The sequence below is a fragment of the Callorhinchus milii genome, unplaced genomic scaffold (genome assembly GCF_018977255.1).
Source record: "Callorhinchus milii isolate IMCB2004 unplaced genomic scaffold, IMCB_Cmil_1.0 Scaffold2, whole genome shotgun sequence".
Taxonomy (NCBI): domain Eukaryota; kingdom Metazoa; phylum Chordata; class Chondrichthyes; order Chimaeriformes; family Callorhinchidae; genus Callorhinchus; species Callorhinchus milii.
The window spans coordinates 84,927,778-84,949,724 of NW_024704743.1; the positions used below are offsets into that span (position 1 = coordinate 84,927,778).

The 21,947-nt window shown below is 40.7% G+C and overlaps 1 protein-coding gene across 1 annotated transcript in view; it reads left to right on the top strand.

Annotated features, from left to right (window-relative positions):
- nfatc1 (nuclear factor of activated T cells 1) overlaps positions 1-21,947 on the top strand; it is a 124,990-nt gene that overhangs the window by 26,553 nt on the left and 76,490 nt on the right. The window contains 3 exon segments of the mRNA XM_042331819.1: positions 6,518-6,720; positions 8,557-8,729; positions 13,791-13,931. Coding sequence (XP_042187753.1) covers positions 6,518-6,720; positions 8,557-8,729; positions 13,791-13,931 — 517 coding nt within the window.

A 21,947-nucleotide genomic window follows, 5' to 3' on the forward strand; every position in this document is an offset into this window, starting at 1 on the left:
ATAGTAATGAGTGTGATTCTACTTTCTTGTAAAACAATTGTACAAATGCACAAAAAGAAATGTGCATTTCTCCTCTTGTTTTGAGCATGTAAATCAACCAGTGAATCTAGACAGTGTACAGATGTCCAGTTTGAACAACATTGCTAGTAATCAAAAGTTATTTTGCTGAATCACTCTTGGAAGGCATCTAATCCCAGAGAAAATTCCAATGGTTACAATTTCATTCCATGAATAGACTTGTGTCCTTAATGATGGAGTTTGAACATTGGGGGTGTTTTCTTTGGATTTGAAGTAAAATTGTTGAAGGATATTAAAAATAATTACGATGATTTTCACATTTTTTCGGCCTCTGCTTTTTTATGGAGTGCTGTAGATTAGTGGTTAGAGCACTCCTCTCGCAAGCGAGAGGACCTGGGTTTGATTCCTAGGCAGGGCGAAACTTTGGGTAACTTTCCTTACTCCACATGCCTCTGTTTACCTGGCAGCAAGTAGGAACCCAGTCGTTAGTTGATTGGCGGATCGCTTTTCCGAGTGTAATAGTCCCCATAAAAAAATATGTGGCTACTCAATCCATGACTGTTTGTGGGATACAAATGCCTGCTGCGTTTTGTCCACAAAATGTACAGTGAATTCACTTTACAGTATATTCTGTGAACCGCTTTGAGACATCTTGAATATGTGATAAGACACTATATCAAATGCAAGGATTGGTATTATTACTATTTATATGGGTGTTTTCTGTCCAAATATTGAATGTTGGCAATCTCACAGGAAGAAAAGTTTAACTAGCTTAATAATAATTTTAATAACAAAGTTGGAGAATATGTTAAATCGGCGGTGTTGTAAGATCGAACCTAATGTATGCAGTCTCGTATCGTGTTATTGCTGAAATCCTGAGCTGCATTTAATGGCAATGCCTCATTTAAACTGATGCACACATGCTCAATTAAACATTGTGTTCTAAATCCTGGTTCTCAAGAAAAGTAGTGTTCATTTGGAAGTCAAGATTTTAACCCTTAGACTGAGTGCTGGCAACTCTTAAAAATTCCAGCCTTCCTCACAAGGTGTCTATCTGTCAACTTTCACTTCCATGCAATGCTGCAACAAGCTAATTTGGCATAGCATCTACATTTGATACAGCGCTTTATCACATTATCAAAATGTCTCAGTTTTACTGTTGAGTGTAGTGACTAATTTGTAGGCAAACACAGCAGCTATTTTGTGCATAGCAATGTCCCACAAGCAGCCATGAAGTCAATGACCAATTTAATTTGTGATATCTGGAGACTCCCTTCTCATTTTGGGTAGTACCATGGAGGCTTTAATGTCCACTTCAACAGGAAGATGGGATTTCTGTTTAAGTTTCATCTGAAGGACAGCACCTCTGACAATGCAGTACACTCCCAAGTACAGCATTGGGGGGGTCAGCCAACATTATGTGATTTGATAGTCACTCAGAAGTGAAAGTGCTACCAACTGAGCCAGGCTGTCATCTCAACAAGCTTCTCAGCTATAAGGAGTGGCCTTATTACTTGGAACACTTACTGTGCAATTGCAGTAAATATGTTTAAATAAAAATATCTATGCTTCTGCTTGCCTTGGCTTATTTCCCCGCCTTCCTTATTAAAGAGTCACACCGCCTGTTCATTTACACACCTTGGAAGAATGGCCCTTAATGAACAATAAGTATCTGGTCATATTCCCTAACAGATTTGGATAGTATGGTAGCATGGCAACAATACCAGCTGCTTTCACCTCTGCCACATCGCCTGCCTCCACCCCTATTTCACTCTAAATTCTGTCGAAACCCCTATCCACCCATTTGTCACCTCCCAGCTAGATTTTTCTAACACACTCCTTGTTGATCTCTTTAGTACCACCATTCATAAATTTTAAATCATCTCAAACTCAGTCGCCCACATTCTCACCCTCACTAACATTTGTATGTCCATTACCCCAGTACTTGCCAGGCTCCACTGCTTCTCTGTCTCTTTGATGATTGATTTCAAGATTTTTGCCCTTGCCTACAAATCCCTTCATGCCCCATCACCCATCTTTGTGATTACCTCCTACACTACTCCTATACTTGCCCCCTCTGATCAGCTAACTCAGGCTTGCCACATGTCCCCTGACCAGCCCACATCACCATCAGTAGACAAGCTTTCCAATTCTTTGCATCTAAGTCTGAAACTCCCTTTTTCAACCCTCTAACTTGCCCCCTATCTGTCTTCAAATCCTGCCTTAAAACCTACCTCTTCAACTGTGCTTATGATCACCTTCTAATCTCTCTCCCCTCCTGCTTGGCATCCCCTGCACCAAGGTAAAGTATTCCAAGATATTATTCTACATCAAGAGCACTATATAAATGTTGTTGTATGTTAAAAAAAATTCAAAATTTATCTTTTTTTTAAATCCTGATTTGTGAGATGTTTTAATTTCTCTCAAAACTTTACCTTCTGGCAGGTGGTGGCTTTTACAAAACAAATCAAATTTTGGGAAAGACCTGTTTGTAGTGAATGAGGCTGGGCTACTTTTATCTTACATCAATATTAGTTCTGGCAAGGAGCCATGAGGTGGAAATGAATTAATGAAAGTCATAACACTGCAGCAGTCTGAAGGTGAACAATGCCGCTTACATTGAACAGTGCAGTATAGACCAAATTTAGTGCAGAGCATCATTTCAAATACTTGAATAACAAAGTGGAAAAGGTTCTCTAATTGCAAAAAGTGACTTGAAGTGGAACCTGTTGCTTTCATGAAATTGCATAGGAACTTAAACATTTGAGAAACTAATTTTGCTTTCGGCAAATGGATGTAATAAATTGAGGTTTCAGAATATATTGCTGTCCATTCATAGCTGTCAATATGCTGGGTTGTGACAATGGCTAACATTTTACTCATAAATCTATCATAACAGTACTTTTCATATTACAGTGCTAATCCTCTCTGTATGTATTCTGATGAGTGCCAGTAATACTTGTATTTAAGTTACAATAGTCCAGTATTGATCTGAGTGATAGCGCCAGAAGAACTTGGAAAGTGTCCAGTTTCTTTTTGGTTATGGACCGCTCAGAAAACCTTAATTCCTCTGGACTTTACATTGTTACAAATGCTGAGGACTTGGAACTTTCATGAAAATGCAACAAAAAAAGCAAAGCATACCATGATGACAGACTTTGTTGAATCATTCCACACTTTAATACTCAGTGTTAAAATTTTAGTCAAATCAAATCCATTTCTCAATGTATTATCTGACTAATTTCAATGTTCCTCAATGTTCTTTTACATTTTTTTTCTCTCATCAGTTTTTCTCTTATCTTCCCTCCTCTGCTGAAGGCATTGCCGAATAAAGTGCTGACAATATCTAAGGCATTTGGAGTACACTGCAAGTAATTCTGTATGTTTCTGAACCTAAGAGATTTTTAGAAAAGGTTATTGCAGCTCTCAAATGGATTGACTGAGCCAGTGTTTAAAAGGCCAAAAGTCCATATGTAGTGGACTGCATGCACTTGACAATGTCACAAGGGGAGTACAGGCCATTTGCAGTTACTTGGCAATATGTTCTACAACTGAGTCACATAAATATCAGAATATTTGGATAGTTGATCTTCATGTTGTAAAGGTTATAAGGGCTTAAGGAGGAAAAGGGTAGAAAAATGTAAACTGGATGTAAAGGGCAGTCCTTCAGACAAGACAAACAGAAAATAATTTCTCAAATACTGTATCATAAAATAAATCAAAATGTACTTTCATAAGCGGTTGCTTTACGGGATGCAATGATTTATTAAAAATAGGCCATCTTTTGATGATGGTCACATAGCTAATGGGTTATTCAGCATTCATTCATTATTAGTCTATTCTCTGTAAACCTGTGTATCTTGTTTAGATTGAATTTCCCATTGGTCTGTGGGAAATCACCATTGCAGAAGAGTGCTATTTGCCTCATAATGACAAATGGGTGTAGTGAAATGCAATCACTTGTCGTTTGATGAATTCAGCATGGAAGTGGGTAGAATGTCTAGTTTGCTTATCGCAAACCAGAAGAAAACAGCAGTCAATTCTTGGCTATCAAAAATAGTACCAATTTCAGAGCTAATCCATTGCAAATAAACCACTGATGTTCAGCTAAGCTGATGCAATGCAAATAAATTATTGATGTTCAGTGCACACAAGTGGAGTGAATGCCAGCAATTTCTCTTGGGAGAAAATAAAAAGTGCCTTTTTCTTAGAGTGTGTATTTTCATTTATCATTGTATACTTTGTACTCCAGAAAACGGATTTATACTATTTAATGTAAGTTCAATTGGAATTTGCATAAACAAGAAAAAAACAGATTTCTGTTCTTAAAGCATTTTCGAATATGTAAGATGTATTCATTTGTTACAAATGTTTCAGAGGAATTTTTAGTTTCATATATACTGCATTTAGTAAGTGTTTGCAGGAGAGTAGCATTTTTGCTTTGTTGATCGGCCAATGTTGAATATCATCCAGAGCCCTTCTTGGCCAGCTACATTCCTTGCTTTGTTCCTTGAAATCTGGTTATCTAGAAATTGCATCTTTGCAGGAGTAAGTGTTCAGCTCTTGTGAATTCTCTGTGAACACTTTGAAAACAACAGTTACATTTCCGACAACACTTTAAGATATTTGATGCAGACGAAACAGCACAATGGTAGATGGCGTAGATTCTCCCCTAGTTAACTTGTATTATCTTCAAATCTATTTCCTGCGCTAAATGGACACGGGTGATCTGGAGTTAACTGTTCAGCAATCAGGGGCACTGCTGACCATAATGAGCTCAAGTAGGTTCTTGTTCTGCATTTAAGTATGGAGGTCAGAATTGGCTGCTAAATTGCATCACGTCAGACTGCAAGTTTCAAGTAATGATTGTTTGGGAGTAAAGAAAGGTTCTTGACAACTTTCCCCCACAAAGTAACCTTTTCAGTAGATTATGTCCAAATGAGAAGCTTTCTGAAAGCTGTGAATTACACACGTTAGTTTCAGGGAGAAAAATATTTCTCTGAGATGAATATAGAGGTGGTTTGTGATCCCATTTTGAATTCATTCTTGTAGCTGCACTTACGACGAATGATTATATGTCCTGCTTTAAGCTCTGGTCCTGCTGAGTTAATTCCTCCTAAGCACTTTTGCAGTGTTCCTTGTTGACCCATTCAGAGGACACCAGTTTTTCTTCATGTCCCATATGTCACCTTAGTTCATGCTACTATTTATCATGATGGACCACTGCTTTGTGACTCTGTCGCCCTTTTGTAAAAACCTAAGGGAAATATGGGAATTAATTTAAAAAAACCTTTATATAAAAAAAAGTGCATGGATACAGTGGGCTGAGCGGCCTTTGTTTGTGTGAAAGGTATTGTGTTTTAACTGGCTTTGCAGATAGATTTTATTGTATTGTCCCAAGGACAATCTTGTGCCCTACAAAAATATACAGCCAATCCATTTTACAGTATATTCTATGAAGTACTTTGAGGCATTTCAATAACGTGATAAGGCACTACAGAAGTCCTGTAGCTCAGTGGTTAGAGCCCTCACCTCACAAGCGAGAGTTCTGGGTTTGATTCCCGGCAGGGCGAAACCTTGGGTAAGTTTCCTTACTCCACACGCCTGATAGTAATTTTTCAAAAAAAATTGGTCACTTCAATCCATGACTGTTTGTGGACACTGCTGTGTGCAATTGGCTGCTGAGTTTCGCCCACAAGTATTCAGTCAATTCACTTTACAGTATATTCTGTGCAGCGCTTTGAGACGTCTGGAAGATGTGAAAACGCTACATCAAATGCAAGGATTATTATTATATCAAATGCAAGAATTCTTATTATTAAATGTGTGGATTTCAATGACTCCCAATTTTCTGAAATAAGGACATTGATCGCCTTATTGTAAAATTTGTGTGCTCTTTGTAAGCGCTCAGCAGCGACAAGGTTGCATATTTTCAGCTCAACAGAATTGAGATTTGAATGTTAGTTTCTCATGCCCATAGTTAGTCCTGTTCAGCATGATGCGTAGCCATTGATTTATTTGGTTTATTTCAGCACTGCCGTAAACCACAATTATAGGAGTGCTCACTAAGAAGTTTAAACATATTAGAGAATCAAGTCCCGAGTGTGCCAAAGAACAAGATGTTCAAAATTCATGTCTGCACATTATTTTTGCTTGTCAAGTAAAAGTGCGACTATAAAAGAAATGCACTTTACCCGAGATTTGTGGTACCACTCATGCAGCCTCTCTGATTTATTCTATTGACGAATACAGTACATGGTAATGGCCCCATAACTACCTCAAAGCAGTGGTTAGTAGTAAGAAGAAAATGCTTGAATTTATTAATTGAGAAGTTGCCTAAATGTACTTTTATGTCTCAGTAACTGAAAAGTGTTAAACACTTAGCACCTGTCAATAATTTTCTTGCCTGTTCTTGGCTCTAGCCCTATAAAAAATAAATTGGTCTTTTTAGCACTTTATGTGTACAATGTCTAGTAAGAATCTTCTGTTTTATTGCCAGCTCCATGGTTACATGGAAAGTGAACCCCTCACTCTGCAGCTGTTTATTGGGACAGCAGATGACCGCCTGCTACGACCACATGCCTTCTACCAGGTCCACCGAATCACCGGAAAGACCGTTTCCACTACCAGTCACGAAACCATAATCAACAATACCAAAGTGTTGGAAATTCCACTGCTACCAGAGAACAATATGAGAGCAAAGTAAGCCTCCTTATCCACACATTTGGACACATTTTGTTGACCATTTATAGCTTCTCATTAAAAAAGCAGTCCAGCTTTTCCAAAAATAATTCCCGTCTCCGAGTCATGAGGTAGTATATTAACAGGAATTACAAGCAAGTTAAAATACTTTGTTATTTACACACAGTGAAACAGTTACAGTATGAGCAGTGATTGATACTAAAATCTTAACTGGATGATTCAAAGCTACCATTGCAAGTAAGATCTCTGATGATGGCCAATAAAGCCACTGAGCCTTAGAGACCCAGCAGGTCCCAGGTATGATTTGCAAAATGTGGTGAGTTACGTAGCTGATGTTATCTGGTGAGATAATAAGCTACAATTAACCTCTGGTCTAGTAAGGGGAAAATAATAAGCCAGGGTTTTCGCTTCTGATTACAGTTCTATGACATCTGCTGTGTAGATGTTTTTGGTGTGGACAGGAATGAGTTGCATTGATGTCTCCCATGGTTGAATGGTATGCTGGCACTCCCTCTGTGCCCACCGTAACACATGACGATTGACCCCTTAGGTGATATACTGGAGTGTAGATGGTGTTCCCCTAGCTCGGGTGCAGATCTCTGGCTGTCCAGCGCCTTGGGACGTCCTCTCGACGTGAAATGCGCTATGCAAATGTAATTTTTGTTGTCTCTGAAACAAGACCACAGCAGAATTTCAGCATCTTCAGAGAAGAAGAAATATTGGGATGGGGATTAAAAAAAGTAAAAAAGCCACAATGCAGAAGGTGATCTTTATAACACTATCTATGGGAATAATACAAAAAAGTATGGTTATTGTACACGTACAGGATTCATAAGATGTGCCTTATATCAGAGGCTATTTTATTTCAGCAACATTTCTAAAAGGTGATCTACAGTGTTATTCAATGGGACATGTTTTTACATCAGAATCCAGGGCATAAAAAAGTACTAATGGCAGGAGGAAGTTGTGTGCTCTGTCAGGCCCTAAAATGAATAGTTAATTATGGGCTTCATTAGTGCAAGAATATCCAATACTGTATTAAATGACCTATTTGATGTTAAATTTAAAAAATGAACAGTCTATGATCTTTTCAGCTGGAAAGGCTTGATTGTGGATGGTGCCAAAACTCCATTGTTAGTTCAAAATCACCAAGGATTAAATATTGAATTAGTTATTTGAGTTTTCTGTTAGTTTTACATGTCTGAAGTTCTTTAATTCATTTGGGGTTTTCACAGAAATCTGCAACTAATTTGCCTTTAGCAACTGGACCAACCAGAGTAGCTTTGATGAAGTTCTGATTAAACTAAGATTACTTTCCTATTTTTAGTTACTTTACAGTTCCTTAAATACATGCTATTAGAGGCCTTACAACCCCATTTATGCGAAGTCCCTTAGATAATGTTGTGAGTTCCTTACTGATTCAGAGAACTGCTCTCTAGCTATCAACTTGGTCATAATAACAACAAATTACATTTGTGTAGCGCCTTTCACATCAACAGGGCCACAACTAAAGGGCAAGATGGCTATAATTGATCCCTGGCCTATATTACAAATATTACCTAAAGATTATTGGTAACTGGAAATTTAATTGTAAAAGGACAAGTCAAATATTGTCTGCCATCTATGCTTTTATTTCCATTATTTAGGGAAGAGGTGAAAGAGAGAGGAGAGGTTTATACTTGATTGTCTTACCCAAAATAGCAAAGTGAGGATAATTTCTTTATACTTTGTAAGGAACAGTTGTCAGTGGAGCTGAAAAAATAGCTTAAGTATATACAGTATTTTCGAGGCATCTTCCCTATGTTAACAACAATTTCCTTTTCTTGCCTCGAACAGTATTGATTGTGCAGGGATCCTGAAACTTCGGAATTCTGACATAGAACTGAGGAAAGGGGAGACTGACATTGGACGGAAGAATACAAGAGTGAGGCTGGTCTTTCGTGTACAAATTCCACAGCCCAACGGTAGATCCCTTTCTTTGCAAGTTTCATCTAATCCTATTGAGTGCTGTAAGTATGATTCATTTGTTGGTTATGCCAAATTCAATATCACATTTTGCAATTGTGCTCCATTTTAAATATTTTTTTGTGTAATTTTTGTCCTGTTATCTTTCCAGTCCTTTGTGGTCTCCTTCAAGCATTGCATTAGCTGCAGCTAGGAGCCCATGTGGGATTATTATTGTAATAATACCAGCATTTGATTTTGCTCTATAAAATTTAAATGGCTCAAAGTTCAGAGGAAGTGGTCAGTTTATTAAACTCATGGGGTGGGGGGTGTCTGTGTAAAAAAACATTCCAGGTTTTCTTGATAGACTAGTCCCTAGCACCCAATGTGCAAGTTAGAATTAGAGTTAAACAAAATGTAACATTGTGCTTCTTTGCTTAATAACAAATGTGTGATTGACATGTATTTCAATAATCTCTAACTGGGATCATTCTTGTACATTTTGTGTCCTATATCAAGCTTCCACATCTAATGCATCTCAAATCCCATTTTTACAGTACAATTCAGTACAACTTTATAATACAATTTACATTTATAGCCCCTTTGACATCCCAAGGACGTCTCATCACTTTTTGCACGCTGGCTGGGCATTTGAGCAGTGGTGAGGCGGGTGGGGGGGGAGATGGAGTGAGAGGGAGGGAGCTGAAGGGAATGGAGGGAGAGAAAAAGGACCAAAATCTAAGATATTCTCAGACACATTCCACACCTCCCTGCTCTGTCTCACGTTGCCACAAATACCTGCTTTCCCCATTTAACACATCAGCCCTCTTCATCTGAGCAAATGCTCAACATGTCCAATCTATTGAAACAAAGCTGTCCATTCAAATAGAAGTCAAAGTGCCACCAAAATAACTAATAATAATAATCCTTGCTTTTGATATAGCGCTTTTCACGTCGGGAGGACGTCCCAAAGCGCTTCACAGAACACACTGTAAAGTGAATTGACTGTATATTTGTGGGCGAACGCGGCAGCCAATTGCGCACAGCAATGTCCCACAAACAGTCGTAGATTGAAAATGACCAATTTTATTATTGTTTTGTTTTGGAGGGATTATTATTAGGCGTGTGGAGTAAGGAAACTTGCCCAAGGTTTCGCCCTGCCTGGAATTGAACTCAGGTCTCTCACTTGCAAAGCGAGTGCTCTAACCACGCAAACTTTGCATATTGAACAATAGAATCATAGAAATTAACAGCACAGAAGAAAACTATTGTGCTTGTGCCAGCTCTCTGAAGTCAATCCATTTAACACCCCACCCCTTGCTCTTTCCCCACTCCTTTTACAATTTTTACAAAAAGCTCCACTGGCTCCTCATCAACAACAACAAAATTACATTTGTATAGCTCCTTTCTGTGGAGTCCTGTAGCTCAGTGGTTAGAGCACTCACTTTGCAAGTGAGAGACCTGAGTTCAATTCCAGGCAGGGTGAAACCTTGGGCAAGTTTCCTTACTCCACACGCCTAATAATAATCCCTCCAAAACCAAAAACAATAATAAAATTGGTCATTTTCAATCTACGACTGTTTGTGGGACATTGCTGTGCACAATTGGCTGCCACGTTCGCCCACAAATATACAGTCAATTCACTTTACAGTGTGTTCTGTGAGGCGCTTTGGGACGTCCTCCTGACGTGAAAAGCGCTATATCAAATGTAAGGATTATTATTATTATTATTATTCACGTCGGGAGGATGTCCCAATGCGCTGGACAATCAGTGTTTCGGACCCGAGCTGGGGGTCGGGATCGTGGAGGGTGGAGGGCAGGGGTGGAAGGAAGGTGATCAAAAGCATGGTCGAAGAGTATGGTCTTAAGATGGGTCTTGAAGGAGCCAAGGGAGGGGGTGAAGCGGAGGGACTGCGGGATAGTCTTCCAGAGGGTGGGGGCAGAGTAGCAGAAGGCCCACCCGCCAATGGTGGGGTGGGTGAGGTGGTGCACGTGAAGCAGGCTGGAGCCTGCTGAGCGGAGGGAGCAGGCATATTGACAGGTGGTTAGAAGGTTGCAGAGGTAGGGGAGAGCAAGGCCATTGAGGGCTTTAAGGTGAGGACCAGGATCTTGAACTGGATCCTCTGTGATGGGAAACCGATGGAGTCGGGGGAGGATGGGGTCGCAGAGCCTGGTGCAGGAGAGGACACGAGCTGCAGAGTTCTGGATGATCTGCAGCCTATGGAGGGCGGAGTTGGGAAGACCGACAAGCAGGGAGTTTATCTAGTCGAGCCTACTTGTTATGAATGTGTGTATGAGGCTCTTGGCAGCCTGTGGTGTGTGACAGTGGCGGAGTCGAGCAATGTTGTGGAGGTGGGGGAAGGCAGAGCGCGACATGGCACGGATGTGGGGTATAAAGGACAGTTGAGGGTCAAACAAGATGCCAAGGTTCCAGACTGGCTTAGTAAAGTGGAGTGTGCATCCATGGATGGTGATACTGTCAGCACCTGAGGTGAGGAAGCACTGGCGGGAGCGAATCAGGAGAGCCTCGGTCTTGTTGACATTCAACTGTAGAAAGTTAGCTCTCACTTGATGTTTGACAGACATTCTGTCAGGATAGCAGTGGTCCTGGAGTCAAGGGTGGAGGCAGAGAGATAGAGTTGGGTATCATCCACATGCATACATGTGGAAATGTATCCCATATCTGCGGATGATGTGACCCAAGAGGGAGCATATAGATATTGAAAAGGAGCGGACCAAGACAGAGCCCCGAGGAACTCTGCACGAGATCGTGCCAGGGCTGGAGGAGAAACTGGTTGTGGAGACGGTGTGAGAGATAGGATCTGAACCATTCTTGAACAGAACCATGAAGGGTGAGGTGAGTGGAGAGGCAGTGGTGGAGGATAGAGTGCTGGCGGTGTCGAAGACAGCAGAAAGGTCAAGGAGGACAAGGAGGCAGAGGGAGCCCTGGTCACAGATAGACAAAATGTCATTTGTCACTTTGACCAAAGCTGTTTCTGTGCAGTGGGCGGCATGAAAACCCGGTTGTAGGGATTCGTGAAGGGAGTGGCGGGAGAGCAAAGAGCGAAGCTGGGAAGCAATGAGTCATTCCAGGACCTTGGAAAAGAATGAAAGGTTGAAGATGGGGCAGTAGTTTGAGAGCAGGGATGGGTTCAGGGAGGGTTTTTGAAGGACAGGAGTGATGATGGCTGTTTTTAGAGGGGGGGGGATCTATGCTAGTGGACAGGGAGAAGTTCATGATGTCTGTGAGTAGGGGGGCAAGGAGGTGGAACTGGGAGGTAAGGAGAGGGATAGAGATGGGGTCAAAGGAGCAGGTGATCGGTTTCATGTGGGTTATGGTGGTGATGAGAGAGGAGGGGGAAACAGGTTCGAAGGTGTGGACGGAGGGATGGGGAGGTGCTTGGGTGTGAGGGGGCAAAGGGGAGGGGCTAGTGGTCAGAAGGGCAGAGGCAGCTGAGTGAAACCCCTCGACTTTGGTTTCGAACAATTCCAACATCTCCTCGCAGTTGGCGTTGGAGGACAGAATGGGCAAGGCGTGAGAGAGTGGGCGGAGGAGCCAGTTGGTGATGGAGAACAGGAGCCTGGGGTTGTCCTTGGTCTCCCAAGATTGTTTTGGAGTAGAACAATGATTTAGCAGGGGTGAGGGCAGAGCAGTAAGATTTGATAAGGTCCAGCCAGATCTGCGATGGACTGTTAAGTTGGAACACCGAACGGATCTACTTCAAGATCCTTACACTTGTGTTCAAATCCCTTTACTCCCTGGCACCTCCCTACCTCTTTGACCTCCTCACTCCTCAATCCTCACTCCGCCTCCACTCAACTGGCACCGGCCTCCTGCTCGTCCCTTGCTCCCTCCGCCCCACCATTGGAGGTTGCACTTTCAGCCGCCACACCCCGAGACTCTGGAACACTCTCCCTCAATCCTTCCACCTTGCCCCTCTCTACCTTTTTGAAGTCTGGTCTGAAAACCTTCCTTTTCAACCGTGCTTACAGTCACCTCCCCCGCCCCCCCCCCCCCCCCCCCCCCCGCCGCTTCGGAGTCAGGCTCTGCCACTGTTAAGCACTCTGAGATACTACCCTGCGTGGAGGGCGCTCTATAAGTGCAAGTTATCGTTGTACAAGTATTTCCTTTTAAAAGGAATCATGAATTCTGATATAATCATGGTTCTTGATAGGACATTTCATGTCCCATTTGCCAAGTGCGTGTGTGTTCATGTGACTGTGCTTTCAATGTTGTTGTTTAGCTTCCCCACCAATCAGGACTAAATCTCTTCAATGCTTCACATTATCTATTCTTAAAAAAAGCAACAAATATTTTATTTTTCATATTTTGTTACTGTAAGAGTTCTTCCTTGTCTGTCTGTCTCCTTTTTTTTCTTTCCAATCTAACTTTTATATCTTAAATTAGGAGTCACCCTCTGTTTGAGTCAGTTTTTAAGATAGCTGCTCATGCCCAGTTTGCACCTTTGATGCAAACAAGCCAATGATGCAGTGCAGCACTGAGGCAGTGCAGTAGCCACTGGAAGAGGTGGTTTCAGCCAGAGTCTGCAGCAGCAGAAAACACAGAGCAGAGTTAATATTCCAGAATGTGTTTTTTGGCCCTTGATTGGTGTAATAGCTGAATTATTCATGCCCATCCCATTTCAGGCCAGTCAAGTGGAATTTTAGTCACTGGCCTTCCATGGACCTTCTCCAACGAAATAATTGTAAACAGCTACTCGAAAGATCACACAAAATTGGTCTGGATGAAGAAGTATTTCGGCTCATCCGATCTCATCCTTCCAGAACACCCACCCTACCATTTCACCCCTATCATAGCAAAATGCTGCTTTTAAATGAGTTCAGTGCGCATTGCCACCTGTTCTAAAACCTCTGAGTAAAGAAAAACTTCCTGCTATCTGCCCTCAAATGACCATTAGAACTCTAAACCTATGTCCACTTGTTCTAAACTATAGAACTGGATTTACTTTTTCAATGCTATCTCAAATTGTATATGTCTCTATGAGGTCTTCTTTGAGTCATCTTTTCTCAAGGCTGAAGGACCCAGCTTTTTTATTGAGAAATAAACCCAGAGGTTTCATATTCAATCCATAAAATTATTATTGTTGACTTTCTTTTATTTTCAGCTCAGAGATCTGCACAAGAATTACCACTTGTGGAAAAACAAAGCATGGACAGCTATCCTGTCGCTGGCGGAAAGAAGATGATTTTAAATGGTCATAACTTTCTGCCAGAGTCAAAGGTCATCTTTGTAGAAAAAGCAGCAGGTATGTGGAAGGATATTTAGTATTGTTATCTGACACCAGAAAGAAGTATAAATGACGAGAATACTTTTGGTTCAAAAACTATAAATCTACCTTTGAGGATAAGACATATTACTAAGCATCTAAACTTTCACCCCTTTTTTAAACTGGGGCTTCCGCTCAGTCTGTAACATAACCCTGAAAGCCAAAGCCCAAACGGATAGGGTGGTCCTAGCTAGACAAGCAGTGGGAAAGCTTTCCAGACAGCAATATCAATGGCAAGCTATGCAGTTTTAGCTGGTTTCGACTCCAGCAGTACCCCAATGCACACTCTAAGGTCCCCAAGCCTTGACTCTTGCCAACCTGTGCCTAATACTTTCCAGAATTAGGTAAGCAGGACACGTGCCTCCAGGGAGAGAGTTTCCATTCCAACAATCTATCCATGTGTAGGTGGGATGCATGGAAATCTCAGCTTTGTGTGGATACTCTTCAGCACGGAGATGGGTGTCCGCATGTGTCAGCCACCCAGCTGACCAAAAAAAATCTAAAGTGTTTTGAGACCCTTTCCCAACCTGAAAGATGCTATGTAAGTGCAAATTGTTGTTGTTGTTGCTCTGCTATCATCTGCTGTAAAGTACTTTTTATTGTCCTGCTCATTATTTATGTGCTACATATTCTGGACGCTATAGATGATCGAATCATTTACTTCATGCCTTTGTGCATCTGTATTGTTGCCAAGGAACTCAATAGAACTGTTTCAACACTAAGCTTTGTCGTTGCAGTGTGAAATTTAATGTTACAATTTAAATAATAGGTGTGAATTATTAATAATCATGAGCTTTTGTGGAAAATTTGTGCCTGCCGTCTACTTAATCCTTTTGAGTTTCAATGTAAGTATTTAACTCCAGTCAGAAAAATCTAAAAGAGGCAAAAAAAAGTCATATTTATACAGCTGCTGTCAGAATAGTTTCTGTTTGCCAATTAGAATCAGTAAGTGTTTGTTTTGATTGTTTTTGATCTTATAGTGCCATGAATTTACAGATAGAGATATGAAGTTGTTTTAAATGGATTATGTTTAAACATCTGTTAAGATGTGACCCTTGCCCTTTCTTAGTTAATGTGTTTGTCTTAAAGAAGAAGGAAACTCTGTAACTGAGTTCTTTGAATTTTCAGTTCCTTGTCTTCAAATGTAGTTCTTTATTTCTGTCGTATGGTTCCTTTGAAAAACATATTTTGATTAATTGTGGAGCTGAGAAGGTGCTCTTTTTCTGCAAGAACCAAAGGGTACGCAGCGTCAGTGTCTGGCAAAGGAATCCACATACATGGCATCCACTGATCAGCAAGTGTATTTAATCTTCTCATGCACGCAGAGAGCTATTTTGTCAATGTGGAAACCGATCATATGCACCTACTTCAGGGCTGAATACAAGATGCGATGTACAGGGCAGTTGCTGACTGATATCACCGGAGCGCAGCCTCTTTATCTTTTACTCTGGTGAAATTTGTGCCCACTGGGAAATTGAAGAGTTTTCCATTTTATGTGCCTAGTGATCCTTTGTCCTCTCATCGATAAACTAACTTTTCTTTGTGGGCAGATATGTTTCAATTCCTACTGATCAGCAAATCTAACAATGTGAGCTTCACACCTCATAAACTGGCACTGACAAGGACTGTACATTTTCCAATCTGCAGCCACAAAGACTATTGCCCACTTTGTGTGTTAATGTCATCCTTGTTGCACTAGTGTGAAATTTCGCATTTCTCTTACCAGCTATAATAATAATTCTTGCAGTTGATACAGCACCTTTCACAGTTTTCGTAGGACGTCTCAAAGTGTATCACAAGATATGTTGCAAAGTGTATCCTGTGAAGCACTTTGCGTGCATTTGGTAGGGGAATATAAATCTGGTGGCATCTGAGTGAGTTCAGGTTTGAGTGTGCAATTGTGCCCACTAGGCACTGGACATGACCTAATATATTTCAAATGGTTCTCTCATAAACAACAGACAGACGGGTTCATCCCATTAGTCCAGGCTGCATTTGAATCCACTGTGTTACCCAGGCCCTCTGTTAAGTTATTGATGCAGCAAATACGTTTCTTCCAGACCATCTCAAAAATCTATTATTGAAATTCAGTACCTTCTAACAAGTGAAAAAAAACTGCCATTTATAATATCTGGGATAAAATGTTCTATATTCAGCGTTTTTCAGTAGTTTCTTTTAAAATAATGCATTTTATACCATAACTGACAGGCCTTGATTGCAAAAATGCACCAAATTACTTTTTCTTCTGGTTTATGATCCTTTCCAAACTCTTGGCAATGGTTGGAATTATTCTGTCAGGGGTTAAGCTTCTGTGAGAGCCTTACCGTTTTTTGACTGCAATGGATATTGAGCCGGCACTAGGAAAAAAGTTTGTCATAACATTGGCTTTTTTTCGGTATATTGAAGTTTGACTGGATGTTTTATGAAGGGTCTTTATATTTATGGACAACTTTCAAATATCTGTTCCTTAACAGTGACAATATTAGAATTTATGAGTCATAAACATGACCCGAAAGGGAGGAACCTCCTTAAGGGTCATTGTTTTGGAGGGTTTCCCTGATGCTGGCACAGACTCTGAATTCCACAGCTGCCTGTGGAAACCTGAACTCTGAGCCACCACTTGAACATTGCAGTGCACATCCCCCACTTCAGAGCCTTATTGTCAAGCTTTCTATTGTGCTGTGACAATTAGGACCAGTGGGTTTCACGTTGGATCCCGAGGCCGTGTTTCTTTTAGAAAAAATCCAGAACCGATTTAATGCTAGTTAATATGTGCATGGGTGGGGGATAGGAGCTTCATTTTCTTTGTTTTAAAATGACTCAGAGTGTGGGAATTCCCTGATGAACGGTAATTTTTCAGTCTGGATTGATTGGACAGGCGCCTGCAATTTTGAGGCAGCAGTAGTTGGTGCTCCTGATAAATGCTTCATTATGGACTGAATACGAGTTGGCCGTATTTAAAATCATTCACTTCAATTCCTCTAATTGACTTTGTATATTTGGCTCAATATAAAAACAAAGCAGTATTTGAACAGATATTTCCTTAAGAAGATCTGTCCAGATAAAGACAATTCTTCCTGGCATCGACCAAGGATCTCTAACGTGCACTGTTATGAGGTGATTTTCCATGATAAGCACGGAACAAAGTGCTCGCCAGCTTTAGTGAACATTACATTTAACTTATCACTCTCACATTCTTCTTCAGCATATGATACGCATATGTTGTGTTTAGATGTCAGCCTGGCTCAGTTCATAGCACTCTCATCTCTGAGTCAGAAGGTTGTGGGTTCAAGCCCCATACCAGGACTTTGAACTCACAGTCTCTCACATTCACACTCCAATGCAGTGCTGGAGGAGTGTTGAATTCTTAAAGAGTTTGTCCTTTGGATGAGGCATTAAACTATCTGCCTGTTCAGATGGATGTTAATGATTCCATGACACTATTCGAAAAGAGAAAGAAGTTTCCCCAGTGTCTTGGTCAACAATCGCCCGAATAAAAAATAGTTATTCACTTCATGCTTGATCGTGGGACATTGCTGTGCATTCACCTACAAATACACAGTCACTACACTTCAAGTAAAATCCTGTAAAGTGGGTTGAGATGTCTCAACAATGTGAAAGAGCACTCTACCAAATGCAAGGATAATTGTATATAATAATCCTTGCATTTGATATAACGACTTATCAAGCCATTGAGAAGTCTCAAAGTGCTTCACAGAATATACTGCAAAGTGAATCTCCTGTATTTTTTGGACAAAACGCAGCAGCCAATTTTGCACAGCAATGTCCCACAAACAATCGTGGATTGAGTTAACCCAATATTATTCTTTCTAATTTTTTTTGAAGGGATTATTACCCCCAGAAAGCAATCCACCAATTGACTAACAACCTGGTTCCTACTTCCTGCTAGGTAAACAGAGGCATGTGAAGTAAGGAAACTTACCTAAGGTTTTGCCCTGCCCGGGAAATGAACCCGTGTCCTCTTGTTTGTGAGGCGAGTGCTCTAACCATTACGCTACTGTACTCCATGCTGTATATATTTATGTTGGAGTACTGTTTCTGTGTAATTTGCTTCACAGTCCTGGGGGAAATAAGTGAACAATGCACAAAATGGCAGATTTTTTTGGAAAAACCCAATTCAAAATAATGGATGTCAACTAGGCGTTCGGTTCGATCCCCAGCCATCCTTCCTCCCCCACATCTGGTCCCTGACCAGCACCACTTTTTTCCACCTCCGCCACATTGCCCATCTCCGACAATACCTCACCCCAAGAGCTGCCGAAACCCTTGTCCATGCCTTTGTCACCTCTCGGCTAGACTATAATACCCTCCTCGCCGTTCTTCCCTCCTCCACTATTCACAAAATCCAGCTCATTCAAACCTCCGCCATCCACATTCTCACTCGCACCAAACTTCATACCCCGATTATTCCTGTCCTTGCCAAACTCCACTGGCTCCCTGTCACAGAGCGGATCGGCTTCAAGATCCTCACTCTCGTGTTTAAATCCCTCCATTCCTTGGCAGCCCCCTACCTCTCTAACCTACTCTCTCCCCACAGCAGTAGCCACTGCCCCCATCTACTGGGTCCGGCCTCTTCTGCGTCCCTTGAATCCTTCAGCCACTACGCCCCGAAACTTTGGAACTCCCTCCCTCAACCCCTTCACCTCGCCCCCGCCTTCCCATCTTCAGGTCGCACGTGAAGACCTACCTTTTCAATAGCGCCTACATTTACCTTCCCCCTCCCCCTGGGTTGGTCTTAGGCTCCACCATTGTTAAGTGCTCTGAGATGCCTCCTGGTGTGGAGGGTACTATATAAGTGCAAATTGTTGTTGACTACAATTTAATGCATTGTAATAACAATAGAGTTTGTAAGTGAGGTAGGTTCTAAATGTTCATTAAAAATTTAAGTTCAATGAAAACTTGCAAACAAATTTCCAGATGATTCCAGGTACTGTATATTGTTCAGCATTCTGGATTGCGTATGTTACCTATCCCACAGTTCTTCAAACCTTCATCTTTCATGACCGGTTTACATCCCTCTTGGAAATTTCCACATCCTAACAACTGTCTATTAGTTAGTTTGGTTTTGGAAAACTATTAGTTTGGTTTTACTGGAAAAATTGCAGATAAGATTTTAGACAAAAATAAGTTATTTGATTGGAATAATAATTGAAAATTTGACAACACTGACCAGTTTCAGAATGTTTTCATAATTTTATTTAACTTGTTAACCTATAACCTTCGTCAGATTTTTTTAAAGAAAGTAGGAGGATGCTTTAATCTTTTAGATTATTTTTGTAGAAACTCTATGGTGATATATTTCTTTCAACATGTTAATTGTTGTCATGAGAAGGAAAACACATACAGAATCATTTTTCTACTACATTGTTTCATCTGTGTTGTAGATTAGGGAACTGGCTTGGGCAAAGAATAGAGAAAAACAGGAGGAGGCCAGTCAGCCCACTGAGCCTGTTCTCACAGTTTATTAGACCTTGGTACACCTTTTAATCTGAATGACCCACACTTTTACCATATGCTAATATGACTACAACAACTTGCATTTATATAGTGCCCTTCATGTGGGTAGTGTCACGGAGCACTGAACAGCATGTGGCTTGGCTCCAAGCCAGAAAGGAAGCGGGGAGGTGACCAAAGCACGATTGAAGAGGAAAGTCTTTAGGTGTGAATTGAAGATGGTCAAAGAGGAGGGGATTGAGGCAAGGAGTTCCAGAGATACTACCCAAGTATCTGTCTATCTGCACTTAACAACCTTTTTCGGGACAGGGCATTCCGCATCTTCACAACCCTCCGTGTGTTGAAATACTTCCTGACCTCGGGTCTATTTGTCTTAGTTTAATTTAAGGCTATGCCCAATTTGTGATAGATTCCTCTACAAGAGAAAGAGTTGTCCATTGTCTACCTGTAAATTATTTTCATTATTTTAAACACCCAAATCAAATCACCCCTTAACCTCCTCTGTTCTAAGGAATATAATCCCACATAACTAAGTGATGAGTACATAACTGCAGGTGGCTGGTGGAAAATGTTTGGTAAGTGTCCTGCGTTTTTTTTAAATAAAAAAGATACCTCTTGTGTCACAGGACCCCTAATCATTCAGATAGTGTGAAAAAAAATGTTTTCCAACAGGATCATTTTCCACCCCACCCCCTTCCCACTATGTTTTCCATTGCTTTTTTTTATTTAACAATATAAACCTGCAAAACATGTTTACCCAAAGAGGCTAATGCAATTGTCTAAGGTTTCCCTCTTGGAGGATATCCCAGTGCGTGGGAGTTGAGATTTCCCTCATGGCTCTCCAGACGTAACATGAGGAATTGTCTGTCTCTACTGTCTGATGCATAACAACTTCTGCTTCTGTGTTTCTACAAATGAAGTGCTACTAGCTTTTAATGATTTGTCTTTTCCACTCTCGAACACAGGCCAGGTTTGTCACAGGAACGTTGTGCAATACACCACTGTTACTCATCGTGGCTTAAATACCTTGAACATTGAAAGTCACATGTAAATTTGCTTTTTTTGTAATTAGCTTATCACTCTTGCATTCAACAAAATGCAAAATACTACAGATGCTGGAAATCTGAAACAAAAACAGAAGTCACTGGGAACACTCAGCAGGTCAGGCAGCATCTATGGAGAAAAGAAAGTGAGTCAATGTTTCAGTCCACAACCCTTCATCAGAACTGGGGCATATTCAGAAGGAGAGGCTTTTAAGGGCTAACAGATAGGGGGAGGCAGGGCAAGGAAGACAAAGGAGAAAATGGTAGGAAACGGGAAAAGAGTTGTTAATATTTTTTGCATTATTAACACCTCTTTTCCCCTGTTTTGTTCCAATCCCCCCTTTGTTTTGCATCATTAACACCTCTTTAACCCAACATCACTATACAATACAAATTTATATTTATATAGCGCCATACACATCAGGAAGGGAGGATGCCCCAAAGACTTGACGGTCCTGGCTTGCACCCGATCTGGTGGTGAGGGGAGCAACAAGGGTGAGGTGGGGGGAAGATATATTTGAAGGTCTTAAAATAGTCTAAGACAATTAGAAAACTTTTGTTTCAAATATAGTTATGAAAAAGTGGAATACACTGCCCAAAAAGCTATAGTTGCAGAATTAATTGTATTGTTTAAAAAGGTAGATAAGTAGATTCAGTGATAGAGACATACATACACATACACAGTGTATTCAGGGATATGGAGGAAAAGTGGGGAAATGGAATATAAAGAACTGTCTTGATAAAATAGCAGGATATGTCAATAGCATGTTCCTATGCTGTAGCTACTGCGGTTTTGTTTTGCGCTTGTTCATCTGATTGATATCTGAAATGACTGATAAGTTCCCTTCAGTGCAATTAATTCTCTTCCTTTATTAACTCCACACAGATGTTTCGACAATAATAGTCAGTAAGAAAATATTATTCATACGCATTCTGGATTTCCTTGATTTACTCAGATTAACTGCTAGTCCAATGTGTTATTTTTCTTTCACTGATCTATGGGATTATTTTCGATATGTTATTAACTTTCTTGAATGGCAATGTTCTTTGCACAATGTCAAATTAGCAAATGTAGTGAGTTATTAGGGAGTGGATACAATTAGATGGTGGTCAACATCCTCAACCACTATTAGCGTGTCTGTTGGAGGATTTAGAACAACTCAGACTAGGTTCAAAAGTTGTGTATCTTGGGCCAGAATGAGACTTTTTCCCTTCAAACTTCAAACTAATTGAACCCAATTGGAAGTTTGTGTTAATCATGTACAAATGATAATAGCACCTTATCTGGTTGTGAAAACGTCACAAAGCGCTTTACAGGATTTACAAGAAATTGCAGTGACTGTGTATTTGTAGCAATCACGGCAGCCAAATTGCAAACAGGAATGTCTCACAAACAGCAATAAAGTAACTAACCAATTTTATTTAGGATTGTTGGCCAAGATACCAGGAGAAACTCTGTTCTTTATTCGCATACTGC